We start from the raw sequence: 22,584 nt of genomic DNA, 5'->3' as shown, positions 1-22,584 counted from the left end.
GCCCTTTTCACTTGTCATGTTCACATAACTTTGTTAGATGTTATTCGCTCCAGATAAAAATAGATGAATTGGGAAACTGTTGGAGACATTCAGCAGTTTCCATCTTACAAAACTAAAGTATAACCCACACCTTCTTTTCTATATCGCATATTCCTTATCCAGCGTCTTATCAGCAGGACTTTTATTTAGCATTACAGTCGTGACAAAGTAGACTGGACAAGATTTATCTCTGTCTGTCTGTCTCTCTCTCTCTCTCTCTCTCTCTCTCTCTCTCCTCTCTCTCTCTCTCTCTCTGTCTCTCTCTCTCCCTCCCTCTCTCTCTCTCCGTCTCTCTCTGTCTCTCTCTCTCTCTCTCCCTGTCTCTCTCTCTCTCTCCCTGTCTCTCCCTATCTCTCCCTCTGTCTCTCTCTCTCTCTGTCTCTCTCCCTGTCTCTCTCTCTCTCTCCCTCTCTCCCTCTCTCTCTCCATCTCTCTCCCTCTGTCTCTCTCTGTCTCTCTCTCTGTCTCTCCCTGTCTGTCTCTCTCTCTGTCTCTCTCCTCCCTGTCTCTCTCTCTCTGTGTCTCTCTCTCTCCCTGTCTCTCCCTATCTCTCCCTCTGTCTCTCTCCCTCTCTCTCTCTCCCTGTCTCTCTCCCTGTCTCTCTCTCCCTCTCTCTCTCCGTCTCTCTCCCTGTCTCTCTCTCTCTCTCCCTCTCTCTCTCCATCTCTCTCCCTGTCTCTCCCTCTGTCTCTCTCTGTCTCTCTCTCTGTCTCTCTCTGTCTCTCTCCCTGTCTCTCTCCCTGTCTCTCTCTCTGTCTCTCTCTCTCTCTCTCCCTGTCTCTCTCCCTGTCTCTCTCTCCCTCTCTCTCCCCGTCTCTCTCCCTGTCTCTCTCTCTCCGTCTCTCTCCCTGTCTCTCTCCCTGTCTCTCTCCATCTCTCTCCCTGTCTCTCCCTCTGTCTCTCTCTGTCTCTCTCTCTCCCTCTCCCTGTCTGTCTCTCTCTCTCTCTCTCTGCATGCTGCTGGGAGCACGGTGGGAGCGTGTGTGTGAGTAGTGTTTGTATGAGTGAGATTGTATTGGTTTCTACTTGTCCTTTTCCCTGCTTTGTCGCATGATCAGGTAGGGATATCTTTTTACTGTTTTTTTTTGCTGGTTTGTGGAGTGGCGCAAGTTGTTGGTAACTTGGGTTGAAACACAAGGGGAGGGATGGCGTCTTTTGAGACGCCGTCTCTGTCCGTTCGTCATGGAGTTCGGATGGTACCTGAGCCTAACGTGACGTTAGAACAGGTGTGTTGGCTGTTGGAGAACAGATTGAACACGCTAATCTTGAATATGCATCGCGCATGAACAAGGGTGTCGTTGTGTTTGTGAAGGAGGAGAGGCTTGTGAATCAACTTGTTGCGAGTGGCGTCTTTATAGGTGACGTTTTTTTGCACGTTTCCCCACTTTATGCACCTTCCACGAGAGTTATAGTCTCGGGTGTGCCACCTTTTGTTCCAAATGAGATGTTGGAACAAGAACTCAAACGCTTCGGCAAGTTTGCAAGCCCACTTAAGGTGTTAAGCCTAGGGTGCAAAGATGAGAAGTTAAAACATGTTCAGTCACTTCGTAGACAGGCTTATATGTTCCTTGACTCTCCTACACAAGAGTTGGAGGTGTCATTCAAAGTGAAACATGGAAATAGTCATTACATGGTCTATGCAAATGGAGGTAGCATGAAATGTTTTGAGTGTTGCGTGTTGGACACAAGCGCAACGCGTGTCCACAGAAAAAGAGAATTGATGAGACGGCCGCTAGACAGGCAGACACTGGGGCTGCTGCGCAGGCTGCGGCCCCGCCCCCTGGCAATGTTAATGCAACAGATGAGCAGGTAGTGATAGAACAGAATGGTGAGACACAAGGATCAGCAGATGAGGTTGAAGATGTGAGTCAGTCTTCACAGACGATAGACTCACAAATAAGAGTAAAGGCTGCGGTTATTCCTGTGGATAACGAGGGTGCGTCTACAAGCGCAAAAGGGGAGGGGCTGCTTAGTGATGTAGTGACAGCAGGAGAGAATACTCCGTTGTCAAAACAATTAATTTTTGGTCCAAAGTATTCTGCAGCAAAAGAGATTGTACATTCACTGCCCAATTTACCGTTACCAAACAGTCAGCTGGACAGTGAAAAAGTGACAGGAGGAGAGAACACTCCGTCATCAAACAGTCAGCTGGACAGTGAAATGGAAATGGATGATGAAGAATATGAAAGTGAGCTACAAAGTGAAAATGACATTTGGTCAAACTGTGAATGTACAGGACCATTTTCCAGATGAGGAAAAGTTTATAAAGACTGTTAACATTTTACAGAAAGTGGTAGGTTTTGACATGTTAAGTAAAAAAAAGAGGTATCGTTTAAGGAAGTTAGTAACTTCCGTGAGAAAAGAGAGGGAAGAGAATCCCATTACGAAGAGGAAGCGAAGGAAGGCTGTTAAAGCCTCACCACACAAGTAGTTAAGATGATCATGTATCACAAGGTGTCTTGCTCTCTCTTGAGCTTATATCTACTGTTTTCTTTTTTCCTCTACTCTTGTTTTCTGATGGTGGGGCTTAAGATAGGCTCTTTGAACATGAATGGAGGGAGAGATAGGCATAAGAGGGCATTAATAGCAGAGGTAGTAGAGCAGAAGAAAATTGATATACTTTTTTTGCAGGAAACTCACAGTGATGAGGAAAATGAAGCAGACTGGGGCCTGTTTTGGAAAGGGCCTTTCTTTCTAAGTCATGGTAGTAATGTCAGTGGAGGCGTTGCAGTTCTTTTTTCAGAAAAGTTGAATGTGAATATTATATCTAAGGAGGAGCTTGTAAAGGGAAGGGTAGTAATAGTTAGAGCAGAAGTTGAAGGGTGTATTTTCTGTCTAGTTAATGTTTATGCACCAAACCTAGGCACAGAGAGGTTAAGTCTTTTCAACAAACTGAAAGATGAGTTAGGCAAGAATCAGGACCTCAAAATTTTTGGTGGAGATTGGAACTGCACGATTGACTTTACACAGGACAGAATGAGTGAGGAGCCACATTTACAGTCATCAATTAGTTTAAAAAGTACAATTAGTCATTTAGAATTAGTAGATGCATGGAGATTAAAAATGAAACAGCAAGGCAGTACACATGGATCAGGATTTTGGATAATAGAGTGAGTGCAGCTAGACTGGACAGGATATACATATCAGAAGGGCTTAGAGGCCAGCTGATTAGTAGTTGTATTGGTCCAGTGGGGTTCAGTGACCACCATATAACTACTATATGCTTGAGTTTTGCTTCTGGTGAAAAGGTGAAAAATTATTGGCATTTTAACACAAAATTACTTCAGGACACAATTTTTTGTGAGAATTTTAAAACTTTTTGGTCAATTTGGGCTCAGAAAAAGAGTGAGTTTGAATCTTTGAGTATGTGGTGGGAAATAGGAAAAGCTCAGACGCGTGTTTTCTGTCAACAGTATACATCTTACACAACACTTAATACTAGGGAAGCAATTAAAAACCTGGAAATGGAAATAAGGGACATTGAAAGTGAATTACGCCCCAACACAAGCTCTGATGATGAGACTTTGCTTCAAAAGAAAAGACTGGAGCTCAGCTCTTTCATGAGGGAGAGAGTGAAAGGAGCCCTCGTCAGAGCTCGTTTTGTATCAATTAAGGACATGGATGCTCCAAGCTCTTTCTTTTTCAACCTGGAGAAGCAGAAAGCAAAGGGGAAGCAGATGTCCTGTCTAAGAATGCCTGATGGTAGGATTACTACAGACTCTGGTGAGATGAGGAGACAGGCTGTTAATTTCTATACAACCCTGTTTGGAGCTGAGACCTGTGAGGAGCAGTGCCAGTTGGAACTACTGGAAGGACTACCTAAGCTCACTCCTAGGGAGAGAAAAGATCTGGATAAAGACCTGTCCTTTGAGGAGCTAACCACGGCCGTAGGACAGCTAGCTTCTGGGCGTGCACCAGGGATTGATGGGCTACCCACTGAGTTCTATAGGGCTTTTTGGAAATGTCTGGGACATGATTTTCATGAAGTAATGATGGATTCTTACAAAAAGGGCTTACTGCCATCTTCATGCAGGAGGGCAGTTCTATCGCTCCTCCCAAAAAAAGGGGACTTGGCCCTTTTAAAAAACTGGAGGCCTGTGGCATTATTATGATCGGATTACAAAGTGCTTTCAAAGGCTCTTTCTAATAGACTGAGAGACTATCTTGGAGTATTAATACAACCAGATCAAATGTACTGTGTACCTGAAAGAACTATAATGGATAATTTGTTTTTGATTAGAGATGTGTTGGATGTGTGCAAATCATATGATATTAATGTCGGGATCTTATCAATAGACCAAGAAAAAGCCTTCGATAAAGTAGATCATGGTTTTCTTCTCTCCACTTTGAGGGCTGTTGAGGGGGTGTTGTGCTTACCAGAGGAAGAGGGAGAGCTGGTTCTTTGTTTCTAGTGGAAGGTTATAATTATTTATTTTTGTTGTGTTTGTTTTGTGTAACTGTATGATTTTGAGATGAGCTGAATTGGTTAACTATTTGTAATGCTATGAGCTGAACTGGAAAGGAGTGGTTTTAATAAAGAGCTTTTAAAATCTAAATCTCTCTCTCCCTCTCTCTCTCCATCTCTCTCTCTCTCTCCATCTCTCTCTCTCTCTCTCTCTCTCTCTCTCCCTCTCTCTCTCCATCTCTCTCCATCTCTCTCTCTCTCTCTCTCTCTCTCTCTCTCTCTCTCTCTCTCTCTCTCTCTCTCTCTCTCCCTCTCTCTCTGGTGGCCAGGAACAGCCCTGTGGTCAAACTGGAGACCGGCCAGGGATCTTTCCATCAATTAGTTGATTTTTTTCTTTTTTGCCCCGTCTATCTCTGCCTTCAACTCTCTCTATCTTTCTGTTCTTCACTCCATCTCTCACTCTCTATTCGTCTAATTATTTCCACTGTTGTTGGCTCACCAGAAGAACGCTTGAGAACATGAATGTAGGACACTTAAAGAGCAAAAGCTTTTCTTTTAAATGTTATTAAGTTGCCACTCAAAAGATCTGAAAAACCTACTTTTAATGTTTTTATTTATTTTTTGTATTTTTGAAATGTTGGTAGATGAACAAGTGAGTAGAGCAGGTGGTACCAGCGGTTCACATTAGACAATAACCAACCACTTTTTACACACTCGCAGCTATGGACACGTAAAATTACAATACAGAGTTGTGCCTCCCTGCATTCCACGTCGCACACAGCGTGTCATCACTGCATATCCATTACACGGAGAAGTGAAGAGCTATTTCTAATTCAATCAGTCAGTGCTGGTGTCACATCCCTCGCTCTATGGCTTTCTCCGTGCCTCGCCCGCTCTCTCTCTCTCCGCCTCACTCTCCGATTTCCCCGTCGCTTCATTCTCACTGATGAGTCTCAGCCATCATGGGGCTGGTGGACGAGTTGTGTGTGCATGTGTGTGAGAGAGTGTGCGGCTGTATTTTAGTATGTACTGCAGCTGCACTTATAAAGTACTGTTGCATGCAGTATGCATACGATTGGGACATACTACTTCGTCATAACATTAAACTTTGACCCCTTTGCTCATAAATCCTCTGTGCAAAGGATTGTGGGTCAGTATGTCAAACTGCATTTGACATACTATGTCTTGGGACATACTACATTTATTTATGACGTACTAAAAAGTTTGCTACGCACAGTATGCGTGTACTTCTGAACCAGTGAGAACCTGTTTAAAACAAGGACAACTAGAAGCCACTGCGCAAACCTCAGCCAAGGCTGTTTCCATAAGTGAAATATAATATGTGGCCCAGTGATTCGGATCCGCTCCAGATTTTTAATGGGTTCTTCCTTGGCCCATGCTTCACCCTTCCACCAAGTTTCATGAAAATTGGGCCAATAGTTTTTCCATAATCATGCTAAAAATCAGACGAACCGACAAATAGAACCAAAAGCAAAACCTCCTTGGCAAAGGTAACAAAGCGGAACAAAGATATACACATTAATGTACTAATGTGCAGTATATGCATGTATACTGCTTCTTCAGAACGCTATTAGGGTTTTACAGTTCAAGCTGTTATCCCTTGTTTCTGTAACAACATGAGACCACAGAGACGGTTTGTCACAAAAGATAATGTTTCCTAAAAAGAAGATTTCTTTGTTTTTATGTTTCTTACGTGAAACTGTCGCGGCTGTCACAATGTTTAGCAACAGTTAGTCAAACATTCAATCTCCTTTTAAGCTCTGTTTTGATCTCCACTAACTCCTGATAGAAATATCTGGCTCTTTAGCTAATTAGCTTTAGCTCAGCTGCTAGTCGCTAACAATGTCTGTTGTATGGTGCTCGGCATGTGGTGTTAAGTGGGTTTTCAGAGCTTTTGCTGCCAGAAACGAAGTTGATGAGAGCAGTGAGCTCCATTTGGAAAAGCAAACACCAACCTCTTCATAGCACGGAGAGTTTATTCTAATCTACCTTCAGAGCTGCTGTTCCATAGGGTGTTAACACAGTAAAGGTTACATCGTTGTTGAAAGCACCAGCTTCCTCAGGTTTCGGCCATCAAATTGTCAATACATCACAATTGCCCTATGCAAACACACATGGGATTACATGATCAAGCGCAAACTCGCACATTAAGCTGCACCACAAACAATAACGTCGTCGGAGCTGCTTATGTCAAGGAATTGTCCACTTATAGCATGTGGTTTCATATCTGTGACGTAAAAAGGCTTTGACGAAGTTATCAAAGAATCTGAGCAATGAAGATTCTACTGAGTGAAGAAATCCCTCCTTAATTGTCAAATATAAAGCCTTAATATAAAAAAATATATAGCAAACAAGTAGGCCTGTCAAGATGTTTACTTTGCAACTTATCGTACAATATATGGTAAGGACCTGGATAATCTTTGCTCGATATTGCCCGTGTGTTTACATACGTGAACGTCACCAACATGATGCCGGAATATACAGCAGGGTTATTATAAGACTATTTGTTAACAGAGCCAGAGAATCCATTTTATTTATTGTGCTGGTTGTGTGGTTGTATTTTTAATCATGTTTTATTTATATAGGATATTTTAATTTTGTTTTCACATTCCAATTCCAATGTCTGAATATTCTTAAGAATTTAAACTTCATTGCGTTTTGAAACAGTGAACGGTTCTTCGTGCCAGGCCTGCATGCTACCTCACGCTTCTTGTTTTGCACCATAATGTAATATTGCTAACCTTTTACAAAATCAAACTCTTCCACTCCCAATGTCATAATTTCTCATGAAGAAAAAGCAAACTGTATTTGTGCGTCTGTTCGTCAGTATGTAAGGAGACATATGTGTAAGTGTACATTGCAGGTTTGTGAAAGTGTTTGCTTGTCAGCTGTCTGTGTGTATTCTAGCGGTAGGCCTAAATTATGTCTCAGTCCTCGGAAGCTTGCACATCTGAAGGCTTTATGAATATATTTATTAATTTAAGCAGAACCATTATGTAATGAGGACTGATAGAAATGCACAAATGGTTATCCAGCCTCAGCTAATCATTGCATCCATTCTCCCCAAAAGAGCTTAACTAGCATCTTACGTCACAGTCGGGGTCCATTGTGTTTTAGGGGAAAAACACATTAATGTCAGAATCAGCCGTAAAAGGCCACGATGTTCCAGAGTTACACAGGACTGTTAATTGTGAGATATTTTTGATCCCTCTTAAGAATACTCTCACTCTTGCTTTTCCTTTGCCTGAAAATGACTTGACTTCAGAAAATGTATTTTTCATGTGAACTACATTTAAAATGTTAAATATTCTCTCTCTCTCAGATCATAACCATTTGAACAACGCAGCCCTGTCTCCCCTGGGTCCAGCCATGGCCTTGTCTCACCCTCACAACAACCTGGGCATTGGCTTCAACAAGTACACTTCGCTCAAGGCCGTGGGTGAGTAGGATTGCGCGCACACACACACACACACACACACACACACACACACACACACACACACACACATGCTGACTACACAGAACCATGTGTGTGTGTGTGCGTTGGAATAGTTACTAATGGATTAAACTAGCGATGTGAACACAGCCTTCGGTTTGGTTAGTGAGGCCACGTACTGTACAGCATGACCAAACCTGAATCAAGATGATGAAAAAAACTAAATGTCCGCACGTTGATGCACACGCTGAGTGGACAAGTGGTTAAAGGAGAGCAAGCACCAATTAGGATAATGATTTTTTTTACGAGTCTGACTCATCCAACCATGTTGACTTATTGCTCATGTTTGAGTGCTGCGGCTGATTTGAGATTTCTTCAGATTATATTAGAGCCATTAGACAGCCATGATGTAAATATTATGACTGTTGCTGCATTCATGTGGTGTCATATAAAGCAGAAACATGGCGGACAACAACAAGTCTGGGACAAAATCAAACTGTTTCTGCATACTTGGAGAGCAATTGAACTGAAGATCTTCAAAACAGCTTTCAACTCTCTGAGCTTTAAAATAGAAAAACATCTTCTTTGTAGCGTCCACGTTGTTTCCACATTACGATTAAAGCTCACGAACGCACCGAAGTCGGAAGAATTATTTCCCGACACTGGAAAGGAAAACATTCAAGGGTCATGTGAATGCACCATGTATTGAGCCAATCACAAGACGGCTCCACACCCTGATCCAATATATAAAATAAATACTGTTTTTAAAAGAGAGAATAATATTATCTTCTTCACCACCATGATGTGTAAACCAAGGCTGCAGCATAAAAACTGACCATTACAAGGACGAACTCGAGAGAGCTAATGCTTAAATGGAAGAAACCTTTGTTGTGTTAAAGGAAAAGCTGTTAGCAAAGCTGTCCTCTGTGAAATGAACAGCGCAGGTACAAGACGGGAAACTTAAGTCAGGGCTCATTGTGAAGGACAGAATCAATGTAACCTCTCATTCTGTCCTCTGCAGCTAAACATCACTGGAGAGCTGTCAGTGTTAAACCGGAGATTAGCAGCTATATGTAGACTTAAAACATAGCAGCTGTGCCTTTCTTGTACTTAAACCAATGTACTCTATAAACCAATACACATCACTAAATGTAAAGGATATGCATACATGAATATGTTTATATATTTATTAGTGGTGACCACGAATAGTCAACTATTCAATTGTCCCAGTGGCGGAAAAATGTGGTTATGGTTCATTCAGGCTGTATGGAGGTGCTGAACGTTTGCTTTTACATAGAGTTGTTTGGTTTCTCCCAATAAATCATGAATCAGGTCTCTCTTGAAAATGAGACCCTGTGTCTCAATGAGATTTCTTTACCTGTATAAATAAAGACAAAAGAATAATATATATATACTTTGTTGTCAATCAGAGGGGAGGGAATTGCAAATGCAAGCAGGCTATCCCGGACAGCGGCGCACCTACACACAACAAACAGCGTCAATCAATGAGCAAAAACAAAATGTGATTCGACGAATAGTTGACGACAGACAAGACTTCAATCAGACTCAACTATGCAAATTCTTTGTTGGGAACGCCCCTAATATTTATGTGTATTGCTGTTGCATGCTGTTTACTTCTGAAAGTAATTCATCTTTACATCTTTATCTTTTATAATGCTTTATGACGCCGGGGAAGGCCTGTATTGAGCAAAGCAACCATTAGGATCATTGCTGAAACGCTGTTGTCTGTTGTTTGTTATTGGCGTGTTAGTCATCTGCCTAAAGCTCAGCCACTATAAGGCTGACAGTTATTGACAGCTTGCCACTCAGTTAATAGGAGCTGTGACTCCGCTGTGGAGGGAAAAAAGGTACAATGATAAATATAAATAAATAAATTCACTGCTGTTGATGACATAACTCATACAGGAGTGGTAACTCAACTAATTGACATTTATTTTAAAAAAAGAAGGGAAAAAATGATAAAACACACACACACACACACACACACACACACACACACACACACACACACATACTAGTTAGCATTGGTGGGCGGTGATTGACAGAAGTCTGGAAAGCAGCAGTTTGAAACGACTGGTTCGTGCCTCCAGCTCGCCCTCAGGCCTCTCTCTCTCCCTGTAACACATAAACACACTCACACTCAGGAAGTACACACACAAACATCATAAAAATGTCCTTCCTGCCACACACTCACACAAACATTATACTTCTTCCTATTGCACATGCACCCATAAGGTGCACAAGCGTAAACATTTACACACACATCTATCATCTGATCACTGCAGACAGATAAGGACGTGGTGACGATGATGAGGAGAGACAGGTTGACATACACATTTACTGTTCATTGACTCGATATGCAAATAGACGCAGGACTGCCCATCACAGCTGAAGAGTATCGTGCACAGAAATTAAAGAGCATAAGTCATCCCGAGTTTGAAAGGACAAAGCCGTAATTGGTTGACCCGTCGAGCTTTCCGTTCTCACAGTTCACAATCATAACGGTGGCAAATTTACTAATAATTATTGAAACGGGTGATCTTTGATGTCAGACACTCGTAGACAAAAGCAGGCTTCTGATTTTGAGTCAGTTTTGTCCGTCTATTTCTCAATAACGTGAGAAAGGAGGGATTTTCGTCAGATTTGACACAAACATCTACTTGGACTCAAACATGAACTGATTAGGTTTTGGTGGTCAAAGGTCAAGGTCACTGTGACCTCACAAAAACACGTTTTTATCCATAGCTCAAGAATACACATGCTAATTATGAGAATTTCACACAATAGTTTTCTTACATAACTTACAAGCCAACATATGTAAGAGCATAATTAGCTAATGATATGCAGCTTGTGTTGCAGGCCTAAAGCATGAATAACACGTTCACGTATACATTATATGTAGACGGGTAACTCATCACATCGCAGGCTGTTCACTTTATTAAACATAATGTAACTTTTTCCTCTTCATCAAAATCCTTTTATTTCTGCTTAAGATCATCGTGTTCTTTCTAATTGGTTAAAGCAGTAAGATGGGAAAGGGAATGAAGAGAAAAACAGCAGGAAATAGAAAATCTCATCTCAGTGAGAAACGGAGGCAGATTGCAGCAGCAGCAACCCCCCAACCGCTCAGTGATGAGCGTGAGAAGTCAGCATTTCACTGAAAACTATCTGAAAATAACAAATCCTTCACACTTTGAGGTGCAGCGCTCCTTTCTCACCTCTCTCTCCACGTCTCGATGTGCAGCTCTGTCTCTGTTTGATGACACACAGACGATGAACTGCTCCTCTTTGTGCCCCTCTGTTTGGTATACACTATGTTTGTCTCTCTCTCACACACACACACACACACACACACACACACACACACACACACACACACACACACACACACACACACATATGCTCGCCTCTGTTTTAATTCTTCTGTTCTAGGACAGTTCTGGTGTGTCGTGCTTTCTGCCATCAGGGACACTGATCCTGTGGCACTGTGGGTCCACATGCTCTTAATTATGCACTTAACGGCTAACGCAACACACACACACATGCAGCATTTACACACATTGATCAACATGCAAACACTCTGACACACCAGCGTGCATATGCAACATCGAAGTTGACACACTATTTGATTCCAGATACTAACAGAGGCAGGAACATGAAACCGACTGCCCGGAGTTTTGCCTGCTCTTGCTGGTGGTTGTTGGGGCATGCTGAATACAGTATGGAAGAGTGCAGACGGGGCTTAAGGCTGAAATAAGCACTCCTACGTCCTCTTCATTACTTTGAGTAAAATAAATTATATTTCTTTTTATTAGGGTTGACCCCGAATAGCGGAATATTCAACGTTTTGATCAAGGGAGCCTGATTAGACTGCCAATCTTACAGTAGACTCGTCGCAGTGGCATAAAAATGTGGTTATGAAACACAGGATCATTCCATTCGGGGTATACGGGGGTGCAGAATGTCTGATTTTACATAAGATTGCTTGGTTTCTCCCAATAAATCATGATCCGCCGATTAATAACACTGTTAATATACATTCAATGACTCATGTGCTTTCAATCACTCTCCTTAGTGTGTGTGTGTGTGTGTGTGTGTGTGTGTGTGTGTGTGTGTGTGTGTGTGTGTGTGTGTGTGTGTGTGTGTGTGTGTGTGTGTGCGTGTGTGTGTGTGTGCGTGTGTGTGTGAATGGTTACACTACTGAAGAGCTGATGTGCACCTTGTATGGTGCACCTCTGACTCTGTATGAATGTGAGTGAATGGGTGAATGACATGTGATGTAAAGCGCTTTGAGTGATTGTAAAAGATTGTAAAAAGTGCTATATAAAAGCAGTCCATTTAAAGCAGTCCATTCTTCTCTCAAATAAAAAAATTTAATATTGGAAAAAAATATTCGATTATTTATAAACTTCTAATTTACTCAAAGGTTTAGCGAAGGCTTTTTAAAGGAAAAGGGATTACTCTTCAGTACACGGACACTTTCCGTACATTTGTTATTTGTTGTATTATTTATTTTAATCTTTTTCATACTATGAAATATATTTACAACAACTTTTATAATAAACAATTGGAAGATGTAACATTATACAGTTTCTGGAAGCTGAAATCATCAACCGGCCAGACAGGTTTCTTACCAGCCAAGAATAATACATTTTCTATTATTTTCTATTTAGCATGTCATCTTGGTCTCAATCAACATTATAGTGAGTGCAGTCATAACAGTAACCAACTATGTAAAGATATTATTTCAACCGTTTCAACACTAAAGTGTAACACATTTGAATTGATGGATTCAATGCCTTAAATGCAAGTTTTGTTTTTTTTATTAAGATGTACAAGAAGACAAGTAACTTGTACAATACAATTCAAAAAACATGGTATCAGGAGTCAATAGAGGGTAGAGCACCTCTCCTCCGCTGTGACATGGTGATGTTGTGGTGATGTTGTGGCAGTTGGGTGTAGTAATGGAGCAGTCTGTTTGGGAGTCGGGATTAGCTCAGCTGGATACCAGCGACAGAACATTAGCATGCTGGTCTCCTGGTTTGGGACCGTTTGTAGTAGGTTGGTCCGGGTGACACAGAACAACATTGTGCTAATCCAATGCGAGTTGAGTGAAGAGTGAAAAGGCGTTAAACTGTTTGTGGCACGAGAACTCTCCCATCTGTCGGTCCTTGTTCAGTCGCCGATTATGGAAGTCCCCTGTCCACAGTCCGGCTGCGGACAGAAGAGTGGCTCCTGAACATGGACTGACGGAAGAGAGAATCACTCGGTGTCTTCAGGAAAACTGAACCAGTTAACTTGATGGGCTTCACCTGACGCTCTGTCACTCGACTGCTCTGGATCATCCCAACGTCGCTCCTCGTCACCCAAACCGAGCATACTATTCAGGGATCTTATCCACAGCTAAGCCTCTCCAACACTCTCCAGCAGACGGCTACTACCACAGACATCATATTTGTTTGTCAAGCGGGGTGAGGGTCTACACACACTACACTCTAGTCGACACAGCTGCAGCTGCAGCAGCAGAATGTCCTTTTGGTCCATGAGAGGAAGCGCTTGAAGACGTTTTTCTTTTTGTTGCTCTTCTCCCTCTCTGGCACACCTTCTACCTCACTGGCGGTATCCTCTGGCCTGAAAACACACAAACAGTTATTATACGATTCCCTTATTTGCTCTAATGATGGACTCACTTCTCCATTCTCTCCTCAATCTGACATTATTAAAGCAAATCATCTCACCAAGCTTCACGTGGCTGCTCCTTCTCCTCAGTGTACGGCGTACAGCACTCAGGCGGTGCTGGCTGCTCCATGATTTCACCGGGAGGGAGAGTTGGTGAGGTTGTTTCACAAGTTGCACTTGTGTCATCCATGCTGTGGAATTAAGATGCATGCAGTTAATCAAAGGTTGTTTCATCCCAGCTGAGTAGGAACTCATCCATCTCTTACTTTTCTTTGAAAAGAGATAAATGTAGCCCAGTAAATGAAATAACATGCTAATGATCATTATGCCTCACTTCTCCATTATCTCCTCTATCTGAAATTGTTAAAGGAAATCATCTCACCAAGCTTCACGTGGCTGCTCCTTCGCGTCAGTGTACGGCGTACAGCACTTAGGTGGTGCTGGCTGCACCATGATTACACCGGGAGGGAGAGATGGTTCACAAGTTGTACTTGTGTCATCCATGCTGTGGAATTAAGATACATGCAGTTAATCAAAGTTTGTTTCATCCCAGCTGAGTAGGAACTCATCCATCTCTTACTTTTCTTTGAAAAGAGATAAATGTAGCCAACTAAATGAAATAACATGCTGATGATCATTAGGGTTAGGGTCGAAACTCGGCTCCAAGTAAGAACCAAATCCAAATTTTGGGGTGGAGGGGGCTCACTTTAACCTCCCTTGGGTGATCCACTGGACTATTTTTTAGAAAGGACAGCCAATGGGCTGAAAACATACATAGTTTTTAAATTATTCCCTAATCTCTAATCATGGCCTCACTTCTCCATTATCTCCTCAATCTGACATTGTTAAAGAAAATCATCTCACCAAGCTTCACGTGGCTGCTCCTCCTCCTCAGTGTACGGCGTACAGCACTCAGGTGGTGCTGGCTGCACCATGATTACACCGTGAGGTAAGGTTGGTGAGGTTGGATCACCAATTCCACTTGTGTCACTCATGCTGTGGAATTAAGATACATGCAGTTAATCAAAGGTTGTTTCATCCCAGCTGAGTAGGAACTCATCCGTCTCTTACTCTTCTTTGAAAAGAGATAAATGTAGCCAAGTAAACTAATGTATTTCGATTTAATTATGCTAACATTAGATACTTACAAAGCCAACAGACATATTTAGCATTACGAAAACAAGTTAGCTAGGGCCTTTGCAAACATTAGTTGATGTTAGCTGTTCATGTAAACACATCTCCATATTGTACATTGTAAATCTGACTCATCAAGTTCTCACACACTTTCTACATGAAGGAGAAATAAACAGGGACTTACCTGAATCACAGATTTGTTGAATCAGTTGAGGTGATTTCTTTTTTGACAAGAGTTTCTTTGAGTTGAGTTATAATGTTGTTCTCTGTCCACTTGTCCAAGGTAAAGTGACTAACTGGCACACACAGCCTGTACTTGGGACATGAGTTCTAGAATTGCGATCATATGATGCAGTGTTCCAAAGTTCTGATGCTTTGTCATGGAATACAAATAGTTCCAAATTATGCTAATGAGGTATTCTTCACCAAAGTAACCAAATTCAAAAAACAACTGAATTAATTCAATGTACTTAAGTTTATTTTCTCAACTTTTAGAACTCATTATAGTTCAAGGGCCACATGCAGCCCAGTTTGATCTCAAGTGGGCCGGACCAGTAAAATCACAGCACAATAACCTATAAATAAAGAAAAATAAGTGCAATTTCAACAATATTATGCCTCAGTTTATCATTTGTGTGCATCACAAAGGCACAACACATTTAGTCACAGGTATCTGGAACAATATAGTATTTTACTTTATGATCAAAACAACTTGTCAAGATCTAGAAATTATTTTAAACTTATATTCATTTCCACATCTGTGGACACACCACACCATACAAACAAAAGTAGCAACTATTAACGAAGAAGGATAAGTTATCCTTGTAAATGTAAACATAAAAAAAACATTAAAGTTGTGACTCTTTTGTACTGAAGCTGCTGACTGACATTATATTGCACAATGTTAAATGTCTTTAAATATTTCCACTGTAAATATTCATTTTCACAGAACTATATTCTTGAGGGTGCAAAAGTGTCTGAAGCAGCATTTTACATTAAGTCGGCTTTTAACTAAAATAATCCTCCTGGAATTTTTGTGGGCGATCTCCAGCTGTGGACACCAAGAATCATGACTACCTTCCTCGCCACTGCCACCAGTGTGTGTGTGTGTGTGTGTGTGTGTGTGTGTGTGTGTGTGTGCGGGGTAACGGCCTCAGAAAGTTTCAGTGCACGGACAGCGCCGCACCAACAAATAGCTTCAATCAATGAGCACAAATAAACAACATCATGTAAATTCTTCGTCGTGGACACCACTAATATTTATCTCCATCCATCCATCCATCGTCCACCGCTTATCAGGTCGCGGGGGCAGCAGCTCCCGTAAGGAACCCCAAACTTCCCTTCTCCGGGCCACATCCGCCAGTTCCAACTGGGGGATCCCGAGGCGTTCCCAGTGAGGAGATATAATCTCTCCAGTAGTCCTGGGTCTTCCCCGGGGTCTCTTCCCAGCAGGACGTGCCTGGAATACCTCCCTAGGAAGGCGCCCAGATGGCATCCTTACTAAATGCCCGAACCACCTCAACTGGCTCCTTTCAACGCTACTCCGAGCCTCTCCCAGATGGCCACCTGTCTGAGAAAACCCATTTCGGCCGCTTGTACCTGTGATCTCGTTCTTTCGGTCATGACCCAGCCTTCATGACCATAGGTGAGGGTAGGAACGAAGATCGACCGGTAGATCGAGACCTTTGCCTTCTGGCTCAGCTCTCTTTTTGTCACAACAGTGCGGTAATGTAATACCGCCCCTTCTGCTCCGATTCTCCGGCCAATCTCTCGCTCCATCGTCCCCTCACTCGCGAACAAGACCCCGAGGTACTTGAACTCCTTCACTTGGGGTAAGGGCTCATTCCCTACCCGGAGTAGGCCATCCACCGGTTTCCTGCTGAGAGCCATGGCCTCAGATTTCGAGGTGCTGATCCTCATCCCAACCGCTTCACACTCGGCTGCGAACTGATCCAGTGACTGCTGAAGGTCACAGACCGATGACGCCATCAGGACCACATCATCTGCAAAGAGCAGAGATGAGAACCCCTCTCCTCCACGACTAGGCCTCAATATCCTGTCCATGAAAATAAATATTTATCTTATCATGTTTATTTGGCATTTCTAACAATCAAATCAGTCAACCACAGTGCTCTGTGTGGTAAAAATTGCTGCAAATAAAACATTATCTATCATAAAGTACCAACTCTCTATCAAGGAAACTGAACATGACTTTGATTAAGGTCAGTAAACTAACATGACAGACATATAAAGCATTTATATTTACATTTTTGTTTGTTTTGTATTATTAATTCTACTTTTAGTTTGTCCTACTATGCTCTAACAAAGAGAGAAACATAAATGTACACAGTCCAATCATTTCTCCACACATGCTTATCAGTTCTCTTGCTGGGCAGTCAATAAGGCACCGGGTCCAGAGCTGCTGGCTGTGAGGACAAAGTCATGGCTAGGACACACAACAGTTTGGGGGGGAGAGCTGACCATTTGCCAGCTGAAGCAGCAGGTACCTGGAGCAAGCTGCTTTGAGGTCTTTACAAACACATTGAGACTTAATGCAAATGTTACCAGCACACATTTGTTTAGTTTTTTTAAATCTTGTGTGCAAAGCAAGACACAAGAGGGGACACAGAAAAAATGAAGCACAAAAGAGGAAAAGACAGGATAGGAAAGAAGTAGAAGGGTATAACGGGTCAAAGAGGTCGGGACTCTCTGACAGCAAATCATTTGCCAGGTGAAGCAACAGGAATCTGGCACAAGCAGCTCTGATATTTCTATCTTAATTAAAGGAGGACAGGTGGACAACAACACAGAAGGTGGGGGGATATTCTCCAAGAGGAAGTGAAAGCGTGTGCTTGCCAGGACCCTCGGATTTTGGCCATATCGCCCAGCCCTATTTTGATATATTATTAATAAAGGGCCATTTTTAATATATTAAGTAAACAACCTCTTAAGAAGCACAACGAGTGAATAGGTTTTTGTTTTTATTGCCACTGAAAAAAGCAAAATGTATCTATAGACACACTGATTTTAAGGGAAAACATTTATTTATTTATTTATTTTAAATCAGTAAAAGATTTTCTGTGGTGCAGTTGCCACATTTTTTGTGCTTCAGGTCACTTAATGAGTGAAATAAGTTTTGGGATTTTATTTTTTTTGACTACATGAACTGGAGTGATCTCAAATTCCCTAAAAGATAGCTTTGAAGTTCAAGGAACTCCACTGGTTCAAAGTTAGTTTTTTCTCCTTTACAAGCAGTGATCAGTGGAGTACCTGCGGAGACTAATGAGGAAATCTTGAAATTTTCTTCACTAGTATTTTCATGAGGTGGAATGAAGATCCCAAAGTTAAGTACCAAATATGTCACTTTGAATCACATTGAAATGTGCAGTAAGTGGTGCAAACGACATAGAATATTTCTATTTTAGGTAATGGTGCAGCTACACGAGCATGACTTCTGCGGTTTAATTATTCCACTCAGGGTAAGACATCATATAGCCGCAATAAAGCAGTTACAGGACATTCTTGCTGACATGAAAAACAGGAAATATAAGAACAAAACACACTACTATACTGTATTTAAAGTGACCAGCCAGTAACCAAATCAGAAAGGGACAAAAAACTCCTTTAGACTTCAGAAAATGCTTGTGAAATACAACCTGGGGGTTACAAAACATCCCTTAAAAGTTCTCAAAATTGAGAGTGCTACACAAAATTATTGTTTTTATGTCTTATGCCATTGCCAGTGTGTTAACATGTATTGTCCTGAGCTTCTGAAGCATAATTAAATGGCATTAGAAATACACTAAATGCAATACAGAATGTTGTCAAACTCTGAAATCCTTTGCAGGGCCTAACTTCTGCAATTATACTGCGGTGGCCTAGTTTGGGTCTGCAGGCCTTGCTTTAGGCTGCTGCTGGACAGAGCGCAGAAGCTGATGTTGTTGAAGAGTACGTAATAAATGAAACACGGATGGAAGGATTGGAAAACAAGAGGAGAGAGAGGGAGAGGGAGAGAGAGAGAGAGAACGAGCAGATGGAGAGTCTGTGAAATGGAGAGGAAGGCACACAATACTGTCACAGAGGACCCTGCTGTCAGGTGATCCTGCTGGCAACATGTGTGGAAACACTCAAATGGACAGCAACAGCAGTTGTGGGAAGGAAAAATGTGTTTAATTCATACTTTCTGTGCGGGCCCAGATTCTCCCGGACCTTCCAGACATTTGAACCAATTTTCACTCAAATTCTGCTGCTGTAGCTTCAGCTGCAGTACATCACACCAACAAGAGAGACACGGTGTCCACGATCAAAACATGGTACAAAAACTGCCGACGTCATCTTCACGTCATCGTGACGAACAGGCAGCTGGTAATGAAAGCTGCCAAAACCATGAGATGCACTTAACTGCACAGATGCATAAACAACAAGCGGCTTATTCCCGTTTTAATGAGCATAGAATGTATGTAAATGATGTATGTAAATGTGCTCTTTGTTGCACAATGCCTGGCACACATACAGTTGCATACGCATGTACATAAATATAGGAATCCACAGACACAAATACACTCTAATCCTCAACACGTTCATCCCTATTTTGCAAAATTCAAATGAAAGTGAAGCAGTTTTTCTGTTCATTCAATAGTAAGACACTTTATTGCCTTATAAAGAAAGCATGTGAACAATTAGTGATTTGTTTAACAATCTCTTTTATGCCTCTCTACAAGTATGCAGGACCTACTGTCTGATGGGTGAACTTGTTGTGGCACAGAAGGGCTTCTCAGTTTAAAGAGCAACCGAACACCTTGGTGTGAAGCGTTGTGCTGCACTCTGTGGTTGAACATTTAAAGTCTGGTCCATCGAAACATCACGGCTGGGCTTTGGTTTGGGTATGTAACCAAAAGTGATGGGGTTAGCAGAAACAAGATTTTCACTTGCTAATAAGTCTCGAAGATGTTCATTTGAATAAATGTCTGCCACTATCTATCGCCTAATGAGGTGACACAACAGTGATTGAGCCTATGGCCCCCTGATGAAAGACCCAGTATTACAAACTGTGGCGACATTCCCGGGGAAGAAATCACAAGCGGCCGCTCTCTGGGACACGAGATCACAGAACGAAACGGAGATCTTCGAGGTTGTAACTTTAAGTGGCTCTTTACAATCCTTATGATTGTAGTTCTGGTAGGATTTGGCTACAACCGTGTTTATTGCAGATCTTGCGTCACAATAAAAACCACGAGTTGGGTACTTTGAATGTGAAGCAGCAGCAGTAAGTTGTTCTGTTTGCATCCAGCATCGGAATTCAGTGCAGGAATGGAGTAAGCCGCGTATAATTACAGAATAGTATCAATAATTGGGTTTTGTTTCATTTAACCGTAAAGACGTCAACAGCTTTCTCTTGTGCCATGTTATTTCATTTTCAAATGTTTAACATCTTTCATCAATAAACCAATTTCTAAATGAAATGCAGACTGATTTGTTGTGTTATGAGGCCACATGATATCCAGTTGGCTTTTGAGATTAACGACACTCAAAATTTGTTGTAGTGGCGCTTGTTTTTATTTGATGGTACATTTAGAAAAAACAAATTGTATTTAAATCTTAGGAGCAGCTTTGAGAATGTTACTGAATGATTACCGGTGACTGTGTCTCCTTCCTCGACAGCTGCTGTTGAAGTGCCCTGGAGTAACGCAATGGACCCACATATGAAGTGTTCAATAAGCAATTACCAGACTGTGATAGCACTGGACAGTTTCTTGACACGTGTGAATGTGAGAGTACTCCTCAAGGTGTTTTGTGAAAATACAAAAACATTAAAAATGTTCTCAGTCATCTTGGTTAGAATACATGATTAGAAAGGAATCGACAGCAACGGCAACCGAGGGAAAAACAGGCCTCTGCTAACACTGTGTTTCTAACAACTACGGTAGATAAACGACTGCAGATTTATTGCTTAATCTGAATAAAGTCTCTCCATGCAAGGATCTATTTTCCTGAAATTGCAAGCACAAAACTCAGAGCTTAAGCAGTCCAACGGTGCAAATATACAGCATCCCAAATATTCTTTTAAATGTTTTTTTTTGTCACATTTATGTCTCCTTCAGCACAGGTGTACAGTTCTCACACACGCATGCATTAACACCGAGCCACTTTCATAGACATTACAACAAATTAAACTCAACTGGTCGTACATCTTCTGGCCAGACTGTCGACATAATCTTATTATTGTGGTCCTGTTTGGAGAGTAGTAATGATAAGATCAGACACACAGGCACACAAACAGATTTGTCATAAACATGTAGCACAAGCTGATAGCGTCTGTGTCCTTTTACGTTACGAGGAAGACAGATGTTATGATATTGAAAGATAGGGAAGACTAAATCAGAGCATAAATGCACCAGAACTGAAGAATAATGACAAAAAACGAAGAATGTTTTTTTATTTCTCTCCAGGAAAAAAAAGACCAATAAAACGGGGCGAAGCAAACAAGGTTGTTAGTGTCTTTAGGGCAGAGTGAGGGGGGGTCAGTGGTGATGACCAAACGGCAGAGTCGAGTTCCACTCAGGGAGCTCACACTAATCTGACTGGACGCGCTGAACCCACTCTATTTTTACTCCCAACAAATCTCCCGTTTTGCCCGACACTTGCTCGCTCTCCTTCTTCCCACTATTTTCTTGATTCTCAGTCTCTATTTGTTTCTCTCAGCTGCTGTTGGTATATTTAACTCCACGGTCAGTGCGTAGACAGTTCAAAGCTCAAACATATACATATGGAACAAACACACACATCTTTATGGGGACAAACATAATGTTTTTGCCTTGACTTTTTTTTGTTATGTGCTTACCTGTCAGATTTACAGATTTGCCTGGTGTGTGTGTGTGTGTTGTGTGTATACAGTATGTGTTGTGATGTTTTAACCAGATGAGCTGTCTTACTATGTACACATACGGACGCTTGGTCAGGACCCCTTGGCATCATTTTTTAACACGCTGTCTCTGCCTTTGTTTCCCCTCCTCCACTGTCTCTTTCATTCATCTAGACACGGCTGCGAGAGACTACTACAAGAGCTACCCGATGGTAGATTACACCCACCGCCAGTCCCCTCCCACATTCCAGCCAATCAACTTCCACCCCAAGGACAAGCCCTTCCTCCCGCCACCCGACATCCACGCGCCACTGGCCATCACCATCAACACCTCCCAGATCCCCAAGCCGAAGATCTCCAAGACCAACACCCACCCGCTCACCTCCAGTTCGGCCTTCAAAGCATGGGACCCCAGTAAGAGCCACATCCAGCACCCTGTGGCCTCCCACATTGGCCTCCAGCAGCAACAGCACCACCCCATCCAGCAGCAGCACCAGTCGCTTCAACAGCAACACCACTCGCTGCAGCAGCAGCACCACTCGCTGCAGCAGCAGCAGCACCAGTCGCTGCAGCAGCAGCAGCACCAGTCGCTGCAGCACCAGCAGCAGCAGCTGCACCAATCGCTGCAGCAGCACCAGTCGCTGCAGCAGCAGCAGCAGCAGCAGCAGCAGCAGCAGCAGCAGCAGCACCAGTCGCTGCAGCAGCAGCAGCAGCAGCAGCAGCACCAGTCGCTGCAGCAGCAGCAGCAGCAGCAGCACCAGTCGCTGCACCAGCAGAACAGCCGGCGCCAGGCCTACTCCAACAAGAGGCAGTTCAGCATCGAGACGCTGCCCGAGCTCTTCTCGCAGCCGCTCGTCTACGGCCACTCACCGCACGTGCACCCCAAGCACAAGGGACTGCCCACCAACAGCAAGACAGAGGTCACTGTCTGAACATGGGGACGAATGGGCGAATGGACAGAAGAGGAAACCAAGTGGAGTTGTAAGC

The 22,584-nt window shown here is 42.5% G+C and overlaps 1 protein-coding gene across 1 annotated transcript in view; it reads left to right on the top strand.

Annotated features, from left to right (window-relative positions):
• Positions 1–22,584, top strand: part of LOC115011815 (uncharacterized) — a 196,711-nt gene that overhangs the window by 141,805 nt on the left and 32,322 nt on the right. Inside the window, exons 5-6 of the mRNA XM_029437046.1 lie at positions 7,788–7,904; positions 21,772–22,161. Of these exons, the coding sequence (XP_029292906.1) occupies positions 7,788–7,904; positions 21,772–22,161 (507 nt within the window). The remainder of the gene's footprint in view (positions 1–7,787; positions 7,905–21,771; positions 22,162–22,584) is intronic.

The sequence above is a fragment of the Cottoperca gobio genome, chromosome 8 (assembly GCF_900634415.1).
Source record: "Cottoperca gobio chromosome 8, fCotGob3.1, whole genome shotgun sequence".
Taxonomy (NCBI): domain Eukaryota; kingdom Metazoa; phylum Chordata; class Actinopteri; order Perciformes; family Bovichtidae; genus Cottoperca; species Cottoperca gobio.
This window is presented reverse-complemented; position numbering and strand designations above follow the sequence as displayed.